General features: G+C 36.8%; 3 protein-coding genes across 5 annotated transcripts in view; 2 read left to right on the top strand and 1 right to left on the bottom strand.

Moving 5' to 3' along the window:
* The window catches only part of LOC134741496 (uncharacterized), a 67,808-nt gene extending 58,095 nt beyond the window's left edge, over positions 1-9,713 (top strand). Inside the window, exons 10-13 of one of the 3 annotated variants that reach the window (XR_010127888.1) lie at positions 7,591-7,902; positions 8,376-8,897; positions 9,129-9,358; positions 9,640-9,713. Coding sequence is in view for 2 of the 3 variants with exons in the window: in XM_063674290.1 (XP_063530360.1) it covers positions 7,591-7,902; positions 8,376-8,897; positions 9,129-9,281 (987 nt within the window). In the remaining variant the exon portion in view is untranslated. Of the gene's footprint in view, positions 1-7,590; positions 7,903-8,375; positions 8,898-9,128 lie in introns of all 3 variants that reach the window. The other 2 variants (XM_063674290.1, XM_063674291.1) reach the window with 2 other exon arrangements.
* Positions 1-23,035, bottom strand: part of LOC134741530 (uncharacterized oxidoreductase YrbE-like) — a 445,968-nt gene that overhangs the window by 268,909 nt on the left and 154,024 nt on the right. The gene's annotated exons all lie outside the window — the stretch shown is intronic.
* On the top strand, positions 15,534-21,678 carry LOC134741786 (uncharacterized). Its single transcript, XM_063674680.1, has 5 exons — positions 15,534-15,689; positions 15,897-16,104; positions 16,335-16,459; positions 16,856-17,139; positions 21,246-21,678. The coding sequence occupies exons 1-5, from the start codon at positions 15,569-15,571 to the stop codon at positions 21,639-21,641; spliced, it is 1,134 nt and encodes a 377-aa protein (XP_063530750.1). The 5' UTR covers positions 15,534-15,568; the 3' UTR covers positions 21,642-21,678.

Genomic DNA, 23,035 nt, shown 5'->3' on the forward strand with positions numbered 1-23,035 from the left:
ATTTTAATTACAATAACGAAACAGATCACTCTGCTATTCGCGGTTTAGATCGCAATCGCTGCTACAATATGCTACGAGTACATAATATCCCGATATAACTTCCGCAAGTTCGCATGAAGCTCAACGTGTACGCTTGAAATCTCGACCTAAATAACATGAGTACAAGACCGATTTAAGAGTGAATAATGTAGTGAGATACCAGTTTGTGGTCGGTTAATCGTCGATATTCATCTGATGACTTTACCTGTAACGGTGGTTTTCCTGCTTATTGTAAGTGGGTTACCCAACTGGTTAAGTGTCATTCTAGCGCCTTGCTGTACACTTGTACAGAATGCAATGGCACCGAGGGTGCAGCAATTCTTGACCTTAAAGAAAACGAGTACTTACCTACTTGTAGAAATTGATAATAAACCCTCCAGACGTACCGTTCACACATAGAAACGCAAGTGATTTCTGATGTAGGTAGGTATAGTATAGCGTGTCCGCCCTGCTCACACCCTTCCCAAAAGGGTCTCGATTCAATCCGGAGGTCGCGGGTTCAAACCCCGGCTCGTACCAATGAGTTTGATATTTACCAGTCGCTTTTCGGTGAAGGAAAACATCGTGAGGATTAATCCCAACAAGGCCTTTTTTTTGACGCAGGGGTAAATGCATTTACGCATCTCACCCCCGGGCTGAGGAAGCCCATTGGGGGTTGGTATGATCCCAACAAGGCCTAGTTTCCCGTCTCGGTTGGAAGGTCAGATGGCAGTAGCTTTCGTAAAAACTAGTGCCTACGCTAATTCTCTGGATTAGTTGTTAAGCGGACCCCAGGCTCCTATAAGCCGTGGGAAAAAGCTGGGATAACGCGAGGAAGATGATAAGTATCCAAGTACTACGATGTACTACACAGAAATAGAAAAAATAAAGAATAAATAATAAATAGTACTAGGGACAGAAACGTCACTCTCTAATAAAACGCGTATATTGTGACAGATATGACCGCAAGCGCGAACAGGCGTCCGTTCCGTAGCGGTGCGCGGCAATTACTAATATTACTATGGCTAGACCCCAAAATTGGGGGCGGCCGCATGTTCTTGCAGCGGCGCGACGAAATCGCGGAGTGAGTCACGCCTGGTTTTAGTTTAAAACTATCCCATCGTAAACATTTTCATGTAAAATGTTGGTGTTGCTAAGACGACCATATGGCTCGCACTGCCAAAAAGTTATCAGATCTCGGATATGTAGCATATCAGATGTAGAGCCAAGCTTATAACTCTACACGCCCTAACTCTACAAGCCCTAGCTAACTTCACAAACTCTACACCCTAGTCAAAATCTGCGGCTTGGCCGTTTCGTTAGTCACTGAGTCAACTCAAACGCAGTGGATCTCGCTTGCACCAATGTCATATCAGTACTTATGAAGGAGATGCATTGCGAGTTAGTTTACGCAGTCACTAGCGAATATTTCAGTGTCAGACTCGTGGTAAGTACGCTGATTGTCGCCGTCTTGTTCAGATTTTACTACCTATCATGTCTTTAGAGACACTCGGACGGTTAAGAAAAATCAATTGACGTAAGAATCATCAAAATCGGTCCACGCTCCACGTGTTTGTGGTCTTTAGAGTGCCACAAAGGAACAAACACACAAACAGAGTACAGACTGATAAATAAACTTATTGCTCTCCTTTGCGTCGCGCTGTCAGGTAAAAAAACTGTAGTAAAGTATGACTTTCTGGATTATTTTTAGGGTTCCGTACCTCAAAAGGAAAAAACGGAACCCTTATAGGATCACTCGTGCGTCTGTCTGTCTGTCTGTCTGTCAGTCTGTCACAGCCCATTTTCTCCGAAACTACTGAACCAATTAAGTTGAAATTTGGTACACGTATGTAAGTTTGTGACCCAAAGATGGACATGTAACGTAAACATATTAATTTTAAACATGGGGCCCACTTTTGGGGGGTAAATAAGAAAATTAAAAAATAAAGTTTGTCAAACTATATCGTGTTACATATCAAATGAAAGAGTTTAGTGTGAGAATCTCAAATATTTTTTTTTATAATTTTAAAATAAATATTTTAGAAGTTATTCAAGAAAATAGGCAAAAAATTACCATTCCCCCTTTATCTCCGAAACTACTGCGTCAAAAATTTTGAAAAAAATACACAAAATAGACCTTTACCTATAGATCACCGGAAAACCTATTAGAAATGTGCAGTCAAGCGTGAGTCGGACTTAATTACTTAGTTTTTGATCAAACATCAAACATTTATTCAGCAAATAGGCCACAGGGGCACTTTTACATGTAAATTTTTACAAGCAGTACAAAACCAAAATTTACAAAAAACAATTACAAATATGGAATCAATAAAATATTAGATACTTTGTTAGAGATGTATCCAGTCTAAATGTCGAATTACACAAAAAAAAGAAAACAAATAAAAAATATACAAACAACAGGCAATTACTAAAATTGTTTAGAGATGTAAAAGTCTCTAGGTGTCAGGGATAAAATATGTATAATAAATTTTTAAAAAAGATCATCAAATTATCCTTCGAGGTGTAAAAGGTCTCCAAGACTTGAATTGTTATATAAGTAATTATAAGACGAGAAATTAAATCAGACAGACAATCCGAGCCCGAAGAGATCCGACCCCTAGGGGTTTTTTAGAATTGTGTAATGTACGGAACCCTTGGAACGCGAGTCCGACTCGCACTTGGTCGGTTGTTTTTAGTTGTACAAGGTACTACATCAAACAATTTAATGAGGCTGTTTGATTTCTTTAAAGAGCTCTCCTCTAAGCTACTAATGATACTTGCGGCTCCTTTAAAAATATTACAAATAGATTTATCTTGAGCGTTTTAAACAACCTTCATTCTGTTCCAACAAAAAGTGTTTGTATGTTAAATTTCACAGGCGACATGTTCAATGTATGGTCATCATTGTCATCAAGCTTAGGTCGTTGACGTTATCTGTCCCATCTGGATAATTATCGGTCCGTAATATCGAGCGCCGAGATTTCGCATTGATTCCGCCTTGCACTGATAACAACAAGACCGAGACCGAAGCGCGCCCGCAGTCGGAGGCGTGCTGTTGCTGTGTACTTGACGGCAGTCGCTCGCGCTCACTGCACTCCGCCGCCCGCACTTCGCACAAATCACAACTCGCGAAAAACTATCGGAAAACTACGTCGACCTTCACGCAATTATACATATTTATTTACCGTTTTTAACCATACCATACCAAACGGATTACTTCGAATGCATGTTAATGTGTACCGCGTAAAGTGCGTCGTTTGAAATTCAATCGTTCCATAAACTATTTGCCATGGTCTGACTTCATAGTAAATATTGGAAGTGTTGGTTTCAACATGAAAAATTATAAACCTAAGCCGCTCGTCGTCATTCAATGCTATGAAGTAAGTTCAGATACTTAGTGCTCCTGTTGTAGGTAACTAGAGCGAAACAATACCCAATAATAGTGCTATTAGACTAACATGGAGAGTACGAGTATTGTGACACCATTATCTAGACAAAATCACAAACCATAAAAATTGTCCAACATATGATTTGGTTCATGATACATCGCCGTGACTAACCCATATCAGTGAAATTAGATGGTATCTAATCAAAATCGACATTATCTGTATGGTGAAATATATTTGCGAAAGCGTTAATAAATCTGTAGGTACCTGTAACAGTGAATAACTAAGTACTAAAGTAGTAAATAATTTTGATTCTTGTTTTCGTTATGTAACTTGTTTATGCATGTTTATGTCAACATTTTTTCAATGCCTGGCGTACCGCACTGATAGCCTACAATACAGCAAACTTCAAACAAAAATCTCAAAACAAAATGTTTTATCAGCGATGGTTTGGACATTTGATAATAACAACACAGTGTAATGGAATTGTTGATATAAATCGATACATACCTATATGTATAGTACCGGCCAATAATATATCACCTTTGAGTGTTTTTGTATGAGCTTGTATAGAAGAGTAAACAATATAGGTAAGTTTGTAGATTGCATATTTTACTAGTCATGTTATACAAATATATAATAAATATTGCAATGAAATACTGTAAATTACAATAGGACACTCAGCATATTACTTAAAAAAACCTCTAGTAAAAAAATTAAGTAGACAATACATTTAAAAAAAACCTTTATGAAAAAACCATTACATGAGACCAATTTTTCTCATCGCCCGTTCAAAGTAATACTACTAGACTTACTAAAGCAGTGAGGTGGAAGTCACTCTCAAATATATAAAAAAAGTTATACTGTAAAAACATGGAGGTGATATATTATTGGCCGCTACTGTATTTACTTATTACATAGGTACTAAAGAGGTACAGCCAGTATCATATCAAATAGTCTGTGCGGAAAGAGAAGTCGTGGATTTTTTTTTTCCCTTGTGGGAACTAAATATATTATGTACCTACATTCTATGTCTTCTCTTTCCGCACAGACTCTAGTAGCGGATGGAACAACGCCTTTTGCTACCTCTAAATTGTTTTCCAAATAGAGATGTGAAGTTCCACGGGTAAAGGTACCACCAAGGTAACAAATACTTTTGACGCTTAATTTAATTTACTACTATCGATGATGTTGTTGACTGCATCTACCGGTACCTACCGAAAAATACATGAAGTTACCTGTAATTATACCCATAGTAGGAGATACGTTATATATGGTCGACCTTCACCGAGACGTCTGACGGATGAAACTTATATTTTATGAAAGAAAATATGTTCCTGAGCATAAATAAATAGGGTTGCCTAAAGAAATATGGTCAAGGCTATTTTTTTAGTCTTCCCTTCTTATTTTATTTAAAAGCCTGGCAACCCTTATTTGTGACCGGATTTTCGCAGGCAACCCTATACCACTGTATTCGCAATAAAATTACCATTATTTTGATGTTTAATTAAAGCGTCAGACAGATGAGTACAATTATCGATAAAAACTCACCTGTTTAAACACGGCAACCACGACCGGAAAAAGATAGGCAACCTAATTGATTTATGTTGTACTAGTTGTATATAGGTACTTTCCATTGGAACTTATTTCGTTCGTCAGACAAGTCGGTGAAATTTGAAGAAAATATTTTTTTTTTCAAAAATTTATTAAAAATAGCCTTGACCATATTGTTTTAGGCAACCCTGTTTATTTATGTTCAGGAACATATTTTCATTTATAAAATATAAGTTTCATCCGTCACGTATTGGTGAAGGTCAACCATATATAACGTATCTCCTACTATTACGTGATTAGGTATAAAGTATTAGTAACACTAATTAGTATTTACCATATATGCCATAATTTCGCAAAAGCACATCTGGCTAAAAAGTTAAATGACTATTCGAAGTAGGATAATAACTTTTAATACAATCATTATTAATTATTACTAGCGACCCGCCCTGGCTTCGCACGGGTGCAATGCTGATATATTATACATATAAACCTTCCTCTTGAATCACTCTATTTAAAAAAACCACATCAAAATCCGTTGCGTAGTATCTAAGCATACAAAGGGACAGACAGACAGCACGAAGCGACTTTGTTTTATACTATGTAGTGATACTTACACATAATTATACAGATTATAGAGTTGGATATACTACACAATTCTGAAAATATAATTTCCACTCGATGACGCGACCGTGTAACCAAAGTTCAATGTCGGCGACGTCGTTTTTTACACGACTACAACTGTCTTAAAATAAGTAGTGTAATATCTTTTTGTTTGCATGCATGTTATATATGTATATAAATATATAAGTTTCTTTATTCCAACTCCTACCTACTCGTAACTCTAATCTCGTTAGCATCCTTACGTCATCCCTATCATAGGCTATGTGACATCATAATTTTGAGTTCGTTTGTTTGCGGCGGTGTTTTTAAATTTTTAATTATTAGATTGTTGCCATACCAGGGGGCCTAGCCAAGATGCCAATCGTTTGCCTTATATGGTAGAGTGATAGAGACATTACCGTTTCGTTCGCTACGGCGCATCTTGGCTAGGCCCTCAGACATACTGTCCCGAAACCCGATAACTAACTCTGTAGTGTCTATACCCCAACTAGCAAGTTATGTCGAATAAGCTTCACTCATTCGACTATTAAGTCGAAAAACAGTCGTATGAAAGATCTCTCGTTATCAAAAAGCCGTATAAAAGCAACTCTCTCGACTGTTTAGCATTGAACGCTTTTTTGTTGCATAAATTTTAATAGGTCAAAGTGTGGAGTGTCACTATAAAATGTCATATTTTCATATAAATTTGTCAGTTCCACACTTTGTTATTGTAAAGTCCGTGCAGAGTTAGCTTGAGCCAAATATTCGTGTACTAGAGATTCTCTTACTTCATATTAAATATGATGTTATTCAGAAACTCCTAAGAGTATGCCAACAAATATGCCGTAGACATTGGCACGAGTTTAATAAATAAAGAGGTATGTAGATACATGTATACTGCAAAATAAATAATGCCCGCATCGCCACCCGCGAGGATCGGTCTGTCATCATTTCCCATCTCTTCCTTACAATATAACGTCACTTTAACACGATTCTACGGTGACCTAAGGAATTGGCTGACGGTGCCTACAGCTTCATTCATACGTAACAGATGAAGAGCTGGTACGAGATTTATTTTGCCCTGAAATGTCAACACCTTTTATTTCATTCACATACGCTATACGGCGTCAATTTAACTTTGTGATTATGATTAGGTATATATTCACCTACTATTTGATTTTACCCTACCCCTTCACCTTTCACGCTTGGTTTAGTTTAGAACCCTAATAATTTCCAAGAAGGAGCTTCTAAAGTTTTTGTGGGTTTTTATACACAATTCGATGTATGATGATGAGTTCCCCCAAGGTTATAAAGAATGCATGTTTTTCCTCTTTAATGCGATATTAGGTAGGTACGTAGATGTTTTATGTGGATGATGTGATGTGAATCACGTAAACAAACATTAGTAGTCATTTGTTTTACAAGGCGGCAAAGATGTTGTTTAACTCTAATATTGATACCCGAGCAAAATTTCAAGTTTCGACAGGTTCGAAAAGTGGAATCTGGAGCGTTGCGAGGGTTCAAGACACGACGGTTAAACGCACGTTGCTATTACTACCGAACGAAACACAATTTTTTTACCACACCAATTATTTTAAATAATACCTTTGGAATTTTAGATGTATGAATGATTTCAAATGAGACTTTCGTTTGTGTTGACTAGTTTAACTAAGTATAATAGAGGTTTTCTCCGTGCTGCAATATTCTCATTAAAATTACTTTTTACTTAGCTGGTTGCATGAATGCGAATAATGAAACCTAGCTATCGAGGTTATGTACCATAAGTCTAATGTAGTTAGTTACCTACGCATTCGCAAACCAAATAGTATTTACAAATTACACTAATACTTTTTTAAAGTGCCGTATGCATAAGTACGGACCTATAATAAAAACTAAAAAGGCTAGTTTTTAGATTGTATTTTATTGGAAATATAATTTTCATCCCCCTTTCTATTTGCACGTTAATGTGTAACTCACTAACATATACTTGTTTATATAAACACTTGTATACTCAATTCGCATTTATATTTAGGATCGCCAGCAAACGCTACCGCTGAGGAAGATAGAAGCTCAGGACATTTTTACGAACGGGCAGCAGTCGAAACGAGAAGTGACCAACGGACATACGCAGCAAATAGGCGAAACTTTTAACGGGCACGCTGAACAAAAACGCGATACAGCGAACGGTCATATAAGAGAAGCTTTAAACGGGCACATTCTACAAAAACGCAAAGACGTGAATGGGTTTCAGCAAAAGCGGGAAGTCGCGAATGGACAACCGAATTGTAGTGGGCATCTGCAGCAAAAACGAGAAGCCGCGGACAACCCTCCTCCACCACCGCCGGTAAGTATTTTCTGGATGATTTCAGTACTTTTACAAATGCCATAGACGCAGGTTCAAGAGTATTTGCTATGTGTGCTTCACCGGACATTGACGAATTTTTCGATTATAACTTAATCTAGCATCGTTAAGACTAGCAGAAATGTTAGAAGTAGAAATTAAATATTAGTTATATAACTTAACCATATCCTTCAAACGTTGAAATAACTGTTTCACAATTAAGGAAATTTATGAAATGTTTCAGAAATTAACGCTAATAGAGAGTATCCTTAAAATATTTTACCATCCATCTCATTATAATGTATGATTTGTTCATTTATTGCTGGAATTTGTTGTTGAACAGCAATTAAGCATTTCATTGGCAGAGCAAATCGCCAAGAATTTTACACTTTGCATCATATTTTAATTGCTGGCCAATTGATAAATCGGTTAAGAAATCTGGCCTTGATAACTAAGCTGTATTAACTTCCTTTCAGATGCCAGCGGTGAATGGTCAACAGAACGGAGAACATAAAAAACTAGACATATCGAAATCTATTCCAAAAACACTTAACACAGATCTGGTTAACTCTTTGAACCAAAGAAATGGTTCGTTGGCACGAACGCCGACGCCCGACTACAATAACAAGACAGATTTTAAGACACAATTTAAATTGAAGAGCGTGAAAGATGACAAGGCCGAGCTGGACTCGCTAGAGTCGTATACATTAAAGAATCCTGCTAACGTGCAACCAAAGCCACCATCGAATTATTTTGTGAAAGCGCCGAACGGGACAGCTACGATGAAGAAACACCTGAGACCGGTGTCTGTCACGATAGGGGAATACGCCGGAGGCGGGAACAGCCGGCGCGAACCTTCCAAGCTGGAGTTTCTTAGCGGTGACAAACCTGATGGGCCTGTGCCGGCAGACGATGATGAACATATCTCCAATAGACTTCAGTCCGAGTTAGTGCTCACACTTTCTAGGTCCAATTTACGCAAAAAGACTGACGCATTGGTAAGTACAAAATAATAATCGTAGCCGAGGCGTTCCCAGCCGGGCCACGCCGGGCTAGCACATGATTGGCGCGAGAGTATCTCGCCGCGACATGACTACCCGTCCCCCCGTTAATTCATACAGTTAGTAAAAGACGGGTGGTCTATCTCGCGGCGAGATACTGTCGCGTCAGTCATGTGCTCGGCTTACAGTAACTGTAATAAAGTAATATCTACATTGATTCTCTTTCAGGGTTATCAGATAGGTCCAGATATCCAGAGAGTAGATAACAACGAAGATAGTGATTGGTCTATTGACAAAAATTTTCACGCCAGATATGGAAACAATCTATTGCCTCTACCACCGAGCATAACAATACCCAAAGTATCAAAAGTAAAGCATTGAGAGGCGTTACAAATATCTTAAAATTTTGTTATTGCGTCATTATCTATTGTCTTTTACACAATGATGATTTATTATATGTAAGAATGACTCAATCTTATACCTAACAACTAAGTCCTATTTAACACAAGTCTCATCTTTATATCTATCAATATCACGAGCACAATCAATTTCGATATGCACGAGTGAAATTAAAAAAGAAACACTAGAGTGGTGTGAATATTCTAATCGAGGTAGGTAGGGAGGTAGCTAGGTACTTATCAGGTGGTGGTGCTGAGGTTAATAGAGGAATGATAGTTTTCTAAAATAAATAAAAGTTATTCTTCAAAGAACTTAATTTATTAATTATTTTTTGTTTCAGGTCGACGCAGGTCGATGATTTGAAGATCACTGTGATTTGTGATTACAATTAGTTTAATTAGTGTGTTTTATGTCGCGTATCATATATGTTTAATGCAGAAAAGTATGTATAATTATCTTAGTAGGGGTATCTGTAAATCAAATACCATGTTTTAATACTAACTTAATAATGAAAAAGTTTCTGAAAAATAAATTGCCATTAACGGATTTAAAAAAGCGTTTTTAATAAATAAATTTAATTTAATTTATTGCTGCTTTAGAATATGCATAAGCACTAAACAGTGCATTGCCAAAGTTATTATCATAATTGTTTAAAGTCAAGTTAAAACTGTATTATGGATACAGACTATAGGTTCAGTCAATGTTATATAGTTATTTGTTTTACAAGGGGGCAAAGTTTTTGTTTAACCGCTCGTGCTAATATTGATAGCCGAGCAAGCGAAATATTGAACCACTAGCGTAGCGAGTGGTTCGAAAAGTGGAATATTGAGAGTTGCGTTGCGAGGATTTTAAGGCACTAGGGATAAACAAGTTTTGCCACCAAATGAAACAAAAATTTTCACCACACCAACGAAAGGAAAATACTAACTGCAATACATGAAAAACATCAAACCAATTCAAATTCAAATGAACGTTATTAAATATTTATCATTCAAAATTATCAATATCATCATTTAATAGTCAATTCTACGAGCCAACATAAGGAAACAACTCAAAATTTGCATCAAATTACTTTGCCCCTCTTGTGGATAAGTAACTACAGTAGCGGCAATAAATCACTCATATTCCTATTTTCTTACAGGTGTTTATTCGAAAATTCTTGAAATTATAGTTTATATCATGTAAACAATGATTGTATCATCATCACGATCATATATATATACTTACGTCCCACTGCACGTGGCAACATAGGCAGCCACGTTAGCACAATGCGGATTGGGGACTCCGATCCGATATTGGATGTCGGATATCCATTAGGAAGAAGAAGAAGGGGAAAAACAACTGCTAAAGATTGACCTAAGCATAAAGATCTTTTGCATTAACTTCTTCACACACACAAATTAATCCTATATATATGTTATAAATGGGTATTGAATTTCTTATTTGAAAACACTCAAAAGCGAATCTTAACAAAAATAAAACCTAGATAGATTGATCGATTTTTCACCCTCGTTAGCCTCTGGTTTGAAAATTAAATCGAATCATTACTTTACAATTTAATACCCATTGGGCTACCGCGAAAACTCGAGCCAACTAATTATTTTAGAAATGTACCCTAGTCTGATCGAATTGTCCTGTTCATACATTCCTATATTGCAAATTTCATCGAAATTGCTAGAGCCGTTATAGAGAAATTACCAAAAAATGCAAATGTATCTGAAAAAATATGATAGATTATTTTCCGCTGCAGTATGTAACATACAAATTATGTCCTTGACTGTACCTACTCGTTTACAAATGCAACTGATAGTAACTTAATGTCGTAAAAGATGATTAATTCAAATAAATAATAAAGTAATATCCATATACTATTTGAAATTTGATGAAATGTCTATGTACATATTAGGTGCACTGCGGCGAGACACACAGGGTGGCTAAAAAATAAGTGCATTCCCGTTGCCGGGGAGGTTTTGGAATAACATATACTGAGCAACTTTTATTATGGGACTAATGGGACCAACCATGATTTCGGGAAAAATAATTTACCCTCCCATAGAAAATGGACCAGCCAAAACGTATGAAACAGCCAAATTTTTTTTCGCGATTTCGGGGTTGGTCCCATAGTAAAATTTGCTCAGTATAATCCCAAAACCTCCCTGGCAACGGGAATGCACTTATTTTTTAGCCACCGTGTATATGTATTAAGCTACCTTCTTCCGAATTTCATGTCCAGTGCTACTTAGGCAGCAGTGCCGGCCCGAGTCCTTGATCAGGGTAGAGCGAAATCGGGTTTTGGCGCCCTTTGTTGAAGCTTTTTACCCAAAAGCAAAACGAACCGTATTTTGGGCCCGCGTCACACTCGCGTCTTTTAAAACTTATTTTTTTTCTCATTTGCCATTTTGGCGCCCCCTTTGCCTTCCGGCGCCTAGAGCGGCCGCTCCACTCGCTCTACCCTAGATCCGGCCCTGGTAGGCAGGCACCTATATCATATTGATAAATGATAAATATAATTTAGGTTCCTAAGAATTTTTTTTTCAATAGATAAATTTTTTTCCTCATGTATGTAAAGTACCTAATTACAAGAATTTTATAGGTCAGCTTTTGGTATAATAAGTTTTACTTTGCATTACTACCTACCCACTTTTTAATCGTGAAATGTTTAGTTAAAATACATGTCCCTTAGTTTACGAGTACGTGTACCTATGTATGTGTGTTTAGTTTAAATAGTCGTCAAATGGTTTTAGTGCGAATTACTGTATAATTTTACGAATTACCTAAGTCATAATCGTAGATATTAAACAATTGAATATTTATGGACATGGAGTGTTTTTCTTTACCATAGGTAACTAGTAATTTAATGCTCTACGTGTGCTCTACATATATTATGATGAATTCTTATATCCAGTTATATGATATGTATATTATGTCACAGGATAAATAATAGTACTACGTACAGAAGGTTCACTGTATAATAATAAAACCCCTGTTTAGGTATACCGAACGTGCCTAAAAGTTGCTGATTGGAACAACGCTTTCGAAAGGCGTGGTATGAGCGTGGCTACCGCTAGGGTTGGCACCGTCCGAAGCGAGTACCGTACCCTCACCTATTATTATGTTATGGTTAACGTACTAGTTTAACAGATTTTGAAATTTCCCGCAGTAATAATGCTTTCGACTGCAGCAGTATTGCAGCATGATAATACTGCCAACTGCATTACTGCCGCAAAATCAAAATCGATGTTACTGCCCAGATTTTTGTCATTTGGGGTCGTCCATTAATTACATCACACGAAATTGTTATTTTTTACTTTGCAGCAGTAATGCAGTCGGCAGCAGTGTTGCAGCGCGACATTACTGCCTGACTGTTGCAAATGTCAAATTCGATGTCACTGCCAGGATTTTTGATATTTGCGGCAATAATGCAGTCGGCAGTATTGCCGTGCTGCAATACTGCTGCAATCGACTGCATTACTGCAGGAAATGTAAAATACATAGGTAATTTACCTAATATAAAATCTATAAAATTTGGCTATATAAAAAATTATCAAAAACTATCCGTTCCGTAGCGGTGCGCGGCAACCAATGCAACCATTGCTAGTCACCAGAACTGCTGAGGGACGCATGTACTTGTAGCGGCGCAACGAAATCGCGGAGTGAGCATAGGTGTAAAAACAAGTAAAGAACGTAGATAAACTGCATCGTAAGGGATCCAAACCAAACGAGCAAACATACAGGGATATGATTGAGAGAGTCCAAAAAAATTCGCTCGGTACAGTCGGTACCTCTACAAGAGGCTATATGGCCGCTATACTTTTCTCTATCCCTCGTTGTTCGTGGCAGGTATGGTCGGATTGGAAACGCTGGAGTTTCGGTTGCTTCCTGAGTGCACATTAAGACTAAAGTGGAGGACCCGTGCGTAATCGCCTTTTCATACAAACGTTAGTCCTCATTTTCCTCTCTGGATGTTGACATTATTAAAAATATTTTGACACAATTCGTTGTATATCAACCACAGCTATGCCCCTACGTTTCCCAGCTATCCAGAGACGAAAAATGGGGACTACGTTTGTATGGAGAAGCGGCTGGCCCCTCAGACGGGCGGACCGCGGACCGGACAGCGGACTGCAACTGAGATCATTACGCAAACAAGCATAATTGCCTGCTTATCTTTCTACGGGGTTTGTTCAATATGAGTTATTGCATTGGTAAGTACTTACCACAGAATTGAAAGATCGATGTCCTTCTTGTTTCCGCCACACGCAGGAGGTCCACGTGCAGGTAGAACAGAATACTTTCACTAATAGAATAAATAAGGCATCAAAAAATTGTGTTGAAGTGATAGACAATGTGATAGTATAATTTAGCAAAAGAAAAAAACCAAAGCCATAAAAGCAAAAGGGAAAAACACTGGAAAAACTTGATATTTCTATAATACATGACATTTTATAGAAGTATGAAATTACATAGTAATAAAAACCGGCCAAGTGCAAATCTGACTCGCGCACGAAGGGTTCCGTACCACTACGCAAACAACGGCAAAAAATCACGTTTGTTGTATGGGAGCCCCTCTTAAATATTAATTTTATTCTATTTTTAGTATTTCTTGTTATAGCGGCAACAGAAATACACCATGTGTGAAAATTTCAACTGTCTAGCTATCACGGTTCATGAGATACAGCCTGGTGACAGACGGACAGCGGAGTCTTAGTAATAGGGTCCCGTTTTTACCCTTTGGGTACGGAACCCTAAAAAACGGCCAGTGCTCTGGCGCCAAACCTCACCTCTTTTGACAATTCTAACACAATGTCATAATATGTATACCTATGGTAAAAAAAGGTAATATTTCTAAAGATCCTTAGTATGGTTTTCATATGACTACATAGGTTGTCTACCAGGCTTGTCACGGTCAGACGGTAAAAGACCCGACGGGCTCACCTTAGTTCCCTGGCGGAGGGGGCGGTGTCTTTTATGGGATGCAACATGTGTTACCACATTTGCTGCGTCCCATCTAATCTAAGACACACGGTAAAAGCGGCAGGTTCAGCGGCAGAAATTGCCGCCAAAAATAAGCATGCCAAACACTCCGGGTTACAGGCGTACGATTTTCTGCCTGTTGCTGTCGAAACAGCCGGACCATGGTGCAGCGTGGCGTCCGCATTGTTCAGAGAACTGGGTCGGCGGTCGGGGAACTTTTGGACCAGGCATGCCACAGAACGGGTCTTAGGTTAGTTAAATACTTTTAAATTTGTGTTTGTAAAATAGTATTGTAATGTGTGTTAGTAAAAAATCTTTATTCTTACAAATAATTAGGACTTTGGCCAGCTGATATTAACATGCAAGAATTTCTTATTAATTTTATGAAATGTATAATATACGTGCGTAGGTAGATAAAACATTGTAGACAAACTATTATAAAAGGTGCATTAAAGGGCGTGCGCAGCGTTAGTAACCTACATACCTATAAGTAACCAAAGAGAATAGAGTGTTAGTGTTGTTACGGATGGTTACGGAGTTACATATGTCTTTGATACCTACTGTTAGGTATTTATTTTTAAAAACAGGCCGAGTCATATTTATGCAAATTTAGGAATACTACCAGCCCATAAAGGACAATTTTTCCCAATCCGATTAAATTAGGCGGTGTGTACAAAAATGAAGTTGATTCCCCGATTTCTACATAGGTTGTATAATCCATACTAGTCCATACTATCCATCAATCGCTGATCCATCCATACTAATATTATAAATGCGAAAGTCTGTCTGTCTGTGTATTACCTCTTCACGTTTAAACCGCTAAACCGATTTAGTTGAAATTTGCCATAGAGTTAGTTTGAGTCCCCGGGAAGGACATAGGATAGTTTTTATGTAGAAAAAGAGAGTGAAAAGGGGCACGGGTAATTAGGCAATTCATTAAATCGCTCAATCATGATGACTGATGTCAAGCAATTAAGCTCATGCTCAAATTGAACTTACTTTAGCTTTGCTCTAGTTGCTGTTACTGATTCCACGCAGACGAAGTCGCGGGAAAAAGCTAGTTTGTATATATTGGCAATTGGTAAGTATATTATTAATGAGATTAATGACATTAATGACATAATAGTGACATTTCATCGTAATATACAAATGAAATGAATCATACATTAAAATGTATATTAATGATGAAATCGCTTAAAGCATACGTTTTGGCTCTACAATAAATAAGTATTTATATGTAATCAAACAGTTCACCTGGGCTTTGTCTATTTTATGGTTTCTTGATTCTTTGCAAAATGTACGGAATAATTAAATTATTGCTCAAAAAGGAGTGCAATGTTGAAGATACAGTGTTAATAGAAAGCCCCTTTGAGGAAGAAACACGTTTGGGGGTTTATTGTGATACAGTGATATTAGGTAGGTATGTGTTTATGTGACGATATTAATAGGTACTAAGGTGTAAGTTGGGGGATCAGGTAGGTACCTCCTATCAGGTGTCTGAATCAAAATTTTAAATTACTGCTCTATTCAAAATCAATCGTAGGTAGTTTCTATAGGTACCCAACAGTCGCGTGCACCTTAATAATTCGTAGATCGCTCACGGATCAGTCATATTTTTTCTAGCCATAACTCCAAATAAATTTGTGATTGCTGCTGAGAATAACGCCGAATGCAAAAAGGAACGGTTTACAGAAGACGACCCGAACATCGAAAATTTCTCACTCGTCTCCGTTTATCCTTTGACTTCCATACAAATAGCTGTATTTAAGCGCACACATAGACAGTCGTTGAAGGTGGTTTTCAATGGAGTGTTTGCTGATTCATACTGGCCGTATTGTCTATGGTTTTATAGTTTTATGTGTCTATGATTAGATTTGTATTGAGAATCTTGAGAGCATTCTGAAGATGGCTTCCTGAAATAAACTACCTAATATAACAAGTCTGCAGTTTCCATTATAAATAAAACATGGTGTCAGAAGATGGTGATAAGTCTGAAGACGAAGAACGCCACGAAAAAGAAGTTTCCATTATTGGGTCCATAAAACCGCTAAAAATTGACAGTCAAGTTCCAGAAAGATGGAAGATCTGGAAGCAAAAATTTGAAATTTATACTGAAGCTAACAAGTTAGACGACTTCCCAGAGACGAGAAAGGTGGCCATATTCCTTAATTTACTAGGAGATCAAGGTTTGACAATATTTAATTCTTTCTCAGTAGATAGAAAGACTGCCACTCTCAAAGAAGTAATTGATAAATTTGATGCTAAATTTAACCCATTAAAAAACTTATCCGTTGAAAGGTATAATTTCTTTTCGCGACAACAAAATTCCGATGAGGAATTTGAAGAGTATGTTACGGCGATAACCAACCTAAGCAACTCCTGCGAATTTAGCACATTAAAAGAAAGTCTAATAAAAGATAAATTTGTCATCGGAATATCCGATAAAAAAGTTAAGCAACGACTTTTACAAGAAGACAACTTAACTATTGATAAATGCCTCAAAATTGCGAAAAGCATGAAATTATCTCATGAAAGGTCTGCTAAAATACAAAGCAACAATGATAATCAAACTGTCGATGCAGTTTCGAATTCGTACCGTCAGCATCGTCGATCAAGCACAACAGGGAGAAGCAGGTCACAATCTCAAGGAATGTCACGCAACAACAACTACCACCGTCAAGACAAAAGTCCCAGCACCAACTACCATCGTCAAGATAGGAATTCTAGCAACACGCATACGGGCACATGCACACGTTGTGGGCAAATACATCGGTTTAGGTGTCCAGCTAAAGGAGTCACGTGCAGAATTTGCAAGCGAAAGAACCACTACGAAAAGTGCTGCTACTTCAACAAGAATGTCGACATGGTAAGCATCCGCAGGGATAATGATATATATATCATAGCAAGCATTGATAATCCTTCCTATAATAGTAAATGGACAATGAACATAAAAGTGAATAATAAAACTTTGCCATGTAAGATAGATACAGGTGCGGAAATTAATGTTATATCCAGATTTGTATTAGAAGACACGGATAAAAATGTACCTATTGTCAGTGCTAATCATAAACTTTATTCTTACACAGGTAACAAAATACCCATTGTTGGAGGATGCTACTTAAAATGCACATTTTCCAACAATGAAACAGCAACGGTCTATTTTGTGGTAGCAGATATTGTAAGTCGAACTATTATTGGACAACAAACCATTGATGAATTTGGGATAGTTAAAAGGGTATTAAACATTGAAGAACAAAAGGTCAGTCAAAATCCTAAAAAGTCATGTCTAAAATCTTCAAAATTAAGGTCAGTACCCAATATCGTTAACAAATATGCCAACTTATTTGAAGGTCTAGGTTGTCTACCCGTAAAAGCTCATTTAGATGTGGATCCCAGTATTAAACCTAAGATTAGTGCCACTAGAAGAATACCTTTTGCTTTACAAACGCGTCTAAAAGAAGAATTAAATAAAATGGAAAAATTAAATGTCATTGAAAAAATTGAAAAGCCTACTGATTGGGTCAACTCTATTGTCCTAGTTGAAAAAGCAAATGGTACCCTTCGAGTCTGTTTAGATCCACGAAGCTTGAATGAAGCTATAAAAAGGCCTCACTATACGTTTCCTACATTTAACGATCTTCGATCAAATATAGCTGGAGCAACAGTTTTCAGCAAATTAGATGCGAGCTCAGGATTCTGGACAATACCTTTAGACGAGGAAAGTAGCGATCTATGTACATTTAATACCCCATTTGGCAGGTATAAATTCCTTCGTTTGCCTTTCGGAATTAATTCAAGTTCAGAAATCTTTCACAGAACTATGGTTCAATTATTTGGTGACTTACCTGGTGTTCAGATATTTATAGATGATTTATTAGTGTTTGGCAAAACGCAAGCTGAACATGACGAACGATTAGCCAATCTTTTCAAAAGAGCACAGGAAGTTAACATCAAGTTTAATAGGTCAAAATGTCAATTTAATATGTCTGAAGTGTATTATGTAGGTCATATGTTTAACAAAGATGGCATTTCTCCTGATAAGTCAAAAATAAGAGCAATTACTGAAATGCCTAGTCCAACAAATGTCAAGGAACTGCAAAGATTCCTAGGAATGGTGAATTATTTAGGTCAATACATTCAGAATTTGGCTGAGGAAACTAGCATTCTTAGAGATTTGATAAAGAAAGAAAATCTTTGGCAATGGTCAGAATCTCATGAAAAACAATTTGGTAAGCTAAAGTCATTAATTTGTAAAGCACCAGTCCTTACCCATTTTGATTTAAAGAAGCCGATAAGGATGTCAGTTGACGCTTCAAAGTCTGCCGTCGGTGCTGTGATTTTTCATGGAAAAAATCCAATAGCTTATGCGTCTAAATCCCTTACCAAGTCTCAAGAAAACTATGCACAAATAGAAAAAGAGCTTTTTGCTATCCTATTTGGTGCTAAGAAATTCCACCAATATTTATATGGTAACATTGTTCATGTCGAAACTGATCACCAACCGCTGGTGACCTTATTCAAAAAACCATTAGCCGAGGTTCCTGCTAGACTACAACGCATGATGATTGCCTTACAAGCATATCATTTAGTAGTATCTTATACTAAAGGATCACAGATGTATATTTCTGATACCTTATCTCGTGCTCCTATACAAAATGAGTCTAATTGTGAATTCAATTTCAATGATTTAGAAAAAGATGTAGAAATTCATGTCAATTTATTAACTTCGCATTTAGCTATTACAAAAGACAAGTTAAATAGAATTCTTGAACACACTAATAAAGATGAATCTTTACAAAAACTGAAACTTTATTTCAAGAATGGATGGCCTAATTCTAAAAAGGAAATTGATCCTATTGTTTCTCCATATTGGAACATAAGAGATGAAATTCATGTCATTAATAACTTAGTTTTTAAAGGTCAAAGTGTTGTCATTCCTATGCCTTTGAGATCTGAAATGCTCTCTATTTTACATGAAGGTCATTTAGGTATTGAGAAAACCAAAGGTCAGGCTAGAGGTACAGTCTACTGGCCCAACATCAATAGTGATATAGAGTCCAAAATAAAACAATGTGAATATTGCCTGATGTTCATGAATAATAAGCCCAAAGATCCAATGATGTCGCATGAACAACCTATATATCCTTGGGAAAAGGTAGCTACAGATTTGTTTGACTATAAGTCCAAAAAATACTTACTTGTTGTGGATTTTTATTCCAATTACATTGAAGTTGCTCATTTACAGAAAAGCAGTGATAGTAATGCTGTTATTGCTAACTTAAAGTCTATTTTTGCTCGTCATGGTGTTCCATTACAACTTCTTTCTGATAATGGTCCACCATTCAATTCTCAAGCTTTCAAAGCTTTTTCAATCAATTGGGAATTTGAACATATTACTTCAAGTCCATACTTGTCAAGATCTAATGGTCTCGCTGAGGTTAGTGTTAGGATTGTCAAAAATATATTCAGAAAATGTGAGGAGTCAGGAACGGATCCTTATATTGGTCTGTTACAATATAGGAATTCCCCGAGAGGAAATCTTAGTTCTCCTGCTCAATTACTTATGTCACGACAACTAAGAACTAAATTACCAGTTAAAGCCATTATTTTAAAGCCCAAAGTTGTAAACTTTAAGGAACATTTGGAATATAAGAAGGTAAATTTAGATAAAACTAGATTTCACTATAATCAACATGCTAGGATGTCTGTCCCTTTGAATCCTAATGATTTTGTCTATTTCAAAAAGAAACCTACTGACAAGAACTGGCATAAAGGTAGAATAGTATCTAAGGCTAATTATCCTCGTTCATATATCATAAAAGATAGTGATAATGTTTTATATAGACGCAATCAGCAACATATTTATTGTCCCCAGAACAGTGAGTGTATAAGTGACACTAATACTAAAGATGTTGAGAATAATCATAACTATTATTCTTATCCTTTTGACTCTGGCAGTGAGTGTATAAGTGACACTAATAATGAAGAGATTGAGAATAATGATAACCATGAGTCTTATGCTTTTGATCCTAACGAAAATCAACACTCTTTACTATGTTCAACACCCAATCTAGCCAATAGTTCAAATAATCAACAGTCGTTTCTATCTTCAACACCAAATTGTGCCGATAGTTTAACTCCTAATATTCCTGTAACTAACACTGTTTTACGTAGAGTGCCTACTGGTAACTATACTACTAGAACAGGAAGGCAAATAATAAAACCAAAACGGTTAGATTTATAACTTTAATGATATACTATTTATAACTTTAATAGGAATTACAATAATAATAGTTTGTACATCATATAACACTGATTTGCTGTCCAATAACAATGGTATGATTTACACTTAGTACTTTTCCACTGATCTCATATTTAACATAACTTGTGTTAACATTTATTCACAGATGTATTAATTATAAGGGTTGTTTCGATTAAAAATAACTTGTAAAATTTCTGTTACAGTATGACCAGTCATGTCAGATGTCACCTGTTACGTCAACGTCAATATGAGGCGTTTTATTTTTATTAAAAAGGGGCATGATTCATACTGGCCGTATTGTCTATGGTTTTATAGTTTTATATGTGTCTATGATTAGATTTGTATTGAGAATCTTGAGAGCATTCTGAAGATGGCTTCCTGAAATAAACTACCTAATATAACAAGTCTGCAGTTTCCATTATAAATAAAACATTTACCAAATACTTTGAACTAGGAAGGTTTGACAGAAGAAAAGTAAGTATTTTTCATGTTTTGTGTTTTTTATGTGTGCAATTGGCCATGAGCCGTAGTGTGACAGGCAACTTTAATGTATTATTAAACTCTGCTCGAATTCACCTTTGACTTGACGCACAAAGCGGTTGAAATTTTTCAGTGAAATATTAAAAATAGGTACCTACTCCAAAGTTTCACTTAAATGTCTCATGATTGGTGCCGTTACCATACTATAATAAATCTTACCAAACCAACAGATATTTTGGCAGCTTTGGTGTCGTCATGTTAAAGAGATAAGAAGGAATTCATCGAGATGGCCCTACGAAATGTCCAAGTCTGCCATATCACGGGCCCAGAATACTCAAAGATGGACCGACAAAGATTTATATATGGGATCAAAAAGGCAAATTGAAGATCTGAATCGGCCAATCCCGATCCCAGGGATAGGCCGCACAGGAGACCAACTATTTTACTTAAAACCGCAATATTCTGGATGCTGTGATCGTACCGAGCATTGGGCACAATCCGCACAATGTAATGAAGAAGTACAAGCGACGCGTGACTACGAAAACCTTGCGTATACCGATGTTCCGAATTCTAACATAACATACACCTCCTTAATGACAACAGTTGGTATAATAGGACAATTTTAAAATGGTTCGAGATCGTTTAAGAGAAATAAAAGTTACTAAATTAAAGTTTCGTAGTAACGTAACTATGCGAACACCTGTAAAAACGTTTCTTTTCATGTCGTAGTTATGATCTTCATGAGAAAACCGTTTGCTGTATGCTATATGGTTTGCTACCAAATTTTCTTGCACCATGGTCACTATGGTCAGGGTAAATAGGACTAAAAATCTTTATTGACGGGCGTACCGGACCGTGACCTTGGTCCGGTCAGCATACTCTTTCTCGCTCTCACGTATAGCTGCGTCCTTAACGGACGTACGGCGGACCACCTTCCACTCGATCGAACATGAAAAAAATGAAAAACATGGAAATATGGGACACTTGGCAACACTGGCGCACGTGTGTGCGGCAGTCTGTAAGGAGGATCGCACCGTTTTGACGGTTCGGTGCAATAGTGTGGAAGCCCACGCCAGTACTACCATGAATCTAGTATAACTGGATCGGTCATGAGTGGTGGGGGAAAATGACCGAACGGGATAGTCTTATGTATCTTTCAGTAGGAGTAGCAGAGAAAGCGCTATTATTGTTTGTCCTTGTCATAGTTTCACTTTTCCACCGCTGCCACAACCGAGGTTGTGGCAAACAAATAAGTACGTGACATGTCATGTTTGTTCGTTGCTTGTTTAATTATCGTTGTTTTGTATGAAATTGTGCTTTCTCTTATGAAATATAGTGATGGATAGCGTTTTGAATGCTTGAACTTTGATAAAATACTGGTGAATTGTTCTGTAATCGGCTGTAATAGCCGCTCTGAGCAAAAATATGAGATCATAACCTTTCACACGTAAGTACGGTATTTTACACCTTCCTCTTAACGCAATATGTGAGAATAACATCGTAAAATTACGTTACACTCAAAGCAATGTAGAATCAAACGATTTCAATAAAAATATCACAATTATTTACGCAAATTAACAAAACATTATTTGTAAAATTATCCGCCCAAATTACGTAGGTAGGTAGGAGTCTGAGGTCAGCCATTTTTAACTTCGTCTTAATTTAGCTGCATTACAATCATGTTAGGGATACCAGATGAAAATATCATATATTTATGGGTAATTTTGACCTCGAAGTTTTTTCGTACTTCTAATTCCAAAAAATAAATAAACAAATGTTGTGAAGATTAAATGTGGTGTACATTAATTGGTGTGATTGCGATTTGTGATTTCTTTAAATTAAAACCCATAATACATTTTATTTACTAAACATGTTTAGTTTTGTACCACCTGCGCGAATTATAGGAGGTATTTCATTGTTCATACGCCTAAAAAGAGCGGCCCATTGACATTTTATTTAACAATTTTTTAATACCGTCAAACAAGCTAACTTTGCCTCCAGGGTAATCGCCCCAACGTGA

Source organism: Cydia strobilella, chromosome 5, assembly GCF_947568885.1.
Source record: "Cydia strobilella chromosome 5, ilCydStro3.1, whole genome shotgun sequence".
Lineage (NCBI taxonomy): Eukaryota > Metazoa > Arthropoda > Insecta > Lepidoptera > Tortricidae > Cydia > Cydia strobilella.

Coding starts and splice junctions, on each gene's coding strand:
- LOC134741786 (XM_063674680.1), top strand. CDS start 15,569: ATGTACGGAATAATTAAATTATTGCTCAAAAAGGAGTGCAATGTTGAA. Junction 16,105..16,334: donor TTTGCTGATTCATACTGGCC/GTATTGTCTATG, acceptor AAAAATTGACAG/TCAAGTTCCAGAAAGATGGA. Junction 16,460..16,855: donor TAATTTACTAGGAGATCAAG/GTTTGACAATAT, acceptor CTGTCGATGCAG/TTTCGAATTCGTACCGTCAG.